Genomic DNA, 1903 nt, shown 5'->3' with positions numbered 1-1903 from the left:
TTTTTAAGGAATTACGTAGGTTTATCAACAACTATTGATCCTATTTTCAAGTTTACTTACAATTTGTAAATTATACCTTTGTTACAAGTTCAGTCTCTTAATCGTTTTAATGGCCTACTTATCTACTTTTGCGATGTTGTCACACGTAAAACACGATCTTTTTAAGAAGCGCAAGTGTCATGCAGAGTATGCAACATGCATACACCATCCCAAGACCACAGGTGTTTCAAGTTGAAAAAGTACTTAAACTTAATTACAAACTTCAAAAAATGACATTGCCACAAAATTTTAAATATGAAATCGATGCATTTTATTATTCGTGCAATCTTTCATTCGAATAAAAAATAGTGTTCGATACGAGGGCGAAAATTTGTTTTTCGAACTCCAAACGGATTGACACGTCAAACGCCGTCGTCGTTCGAAAAACGACATTTTTCGCCCTTGTATCGAAAACTACTATTTTGTGTTTTTTGATGTTTCCACATGAAATCCCCTCGTGTCGCTTAAATGATCAAGCAAAAAACCCCGAAATGCGCTGCCAAGTCGCCGATCGGCTTCTCACAGCAAAATGCAACGCGGCTCAGTATACACTTCTTCTTTGGCATGAATTTGCGAAAATTCCTGCATGTATTTTGTTTCGTATACCGGTAAGCTAGAGCAGTTAATAGTCGTTGGGGCGTTTGGATTGGTAATGGGGTTCTCATGCTTTTCTACTAGCCATCCCTAATATTTAGGCTCTACTAGAAAATTCGAAAAAATGATCATCACTTGATAATTTCTAGAATCGCCCGCACCTTTGGGTTCAGCAACAGAGGCCACGGACTCTATCTAGCCTCGCCATCGGAATTGCAAAAGTTCACGTTGTGTTCAGACTTTTGGTAAGTGTGCGCAGCACTATGATCTCCCCCTGGAAAAACCGCTCGATTTCAGCTCGGATCTATCGGAAATGCTGGGCGAACTGTTCCTGACCTGCGACATGCCCGAGCCGCCCAAAGTGGGCTTCTTCAAGGGGCTGTTTGGAGGCGGAAGCAGCCAGCTGGACCGAGAAGAACTATGTAAGTCGGGCAACGATCTGGCGAGAAAAGCGCTCAAAATTTGCGTTTTTTCAGTTGGTGAGTCCAGTGGAAAAGCGAACAAAGCGATAGCGAAACACATTCCGGGCAGTATGCAAGATGTGGCCCAAAGGGCGTCGACCGCAAGCGGGGAAGTGAACCGCGCCCACAAGTTGATGTTGGAGCGCGGCGACAAGTTGAGCCAGTTGGAAGATAGAGCGGAGCGGATGCGGAATGAGGCGGAGAACTTCAGTTCATCGGCTCACGATTTGATGAACAAGTACAAAGACAAAAAGTGGTACCAGTTATGAACTAGTTTCACAGCTGACTTGGTGTATTTTGGTCGCTTGGAAGCTAGATGTTGTATGGGCTGTATCCTGGCGTTACTAACTTGAAAATCTGAAAGTAACTACTCAGCTCCTACTATGGTATACATACTCCCTGATATGTTGTCCTCAACCTGAGGACGTGAGTTTTTATGTATAAGAACTTAGATCTAAATTATACCTAATCAGAACAATTTCTACGTTTGCTACTGATAAACTTACTGACTAAGCTTTATATTAGACTGTTGATAGAAGGAATAGTATATAACGCGACCTATTCTTTATTATTTCCTTTCGAATTCGCGTGTTCACATCATTCAACACACGTTGTCGGTTGTGAAGTTTGAGTTGAAACGCCTTATTAGCAGTGAACTAATAAGCACATACACTATTGGAAAATTTTGATTTATTTTCCGGACTGCGTGTAATTGTTGTTATATTATTTTCTTTCCTGGGCTCCAGTCACAGTGTGAAACAAACCATTTTTTTGTATATCGTTTATTTCGTTACGTTTCGGCGAGACAA

At 41.5% G+C, this 1903-nt stretch overlaps 2 protein-coding genes across 8 annotated transcripts in view; both read left to right on the top strand.

The window, feature by feature from the left end:
• LOC109540148 (neuropathy target esterase sws) overlaps positions 1-1903 on the top strand; it is a 43783-nt gene that overhangs the window by 31946 nt on the left and 9934 nt on the right. The window lies entirely within an intron of this gene.
• On the top strand, positions 783-1657 carry LOC109540185 (syntaxin-binding protein 5; the record flags this gene model as incomplete). Its single annotated transcript, XM_019908426.2, is given in 3 exon segments — positions 783-878; positions 931-1055; positions 1110-1657. Coding segments are annotated over 3 exon segments (475 nt in total), but the record flags the coding sequence as incomplete, so codon positions are not given.

Source organism: Dendroctonus ponderosae, unplaced genomic scaffold (genome assembly GCF_020466585.1).
Source record: "Dendroctonus ponderosae isolate FM_Combo_2020 unplaced genomic scaffold, Dpon_F_20191213v2 Dpon_F_20191213_7, whole genome shotgun sequence".
NCBI lineage: Eukaryota > Metazoa > Arthropoda > Insecta > Coleoptera > Curculionidae > Dendroctonus > Dendroctonus ponderosae.
Note: the sequence above shows the minus strand (reverse complement) of the source record. Positions and strands in the feature narration are given on the sequence as shown.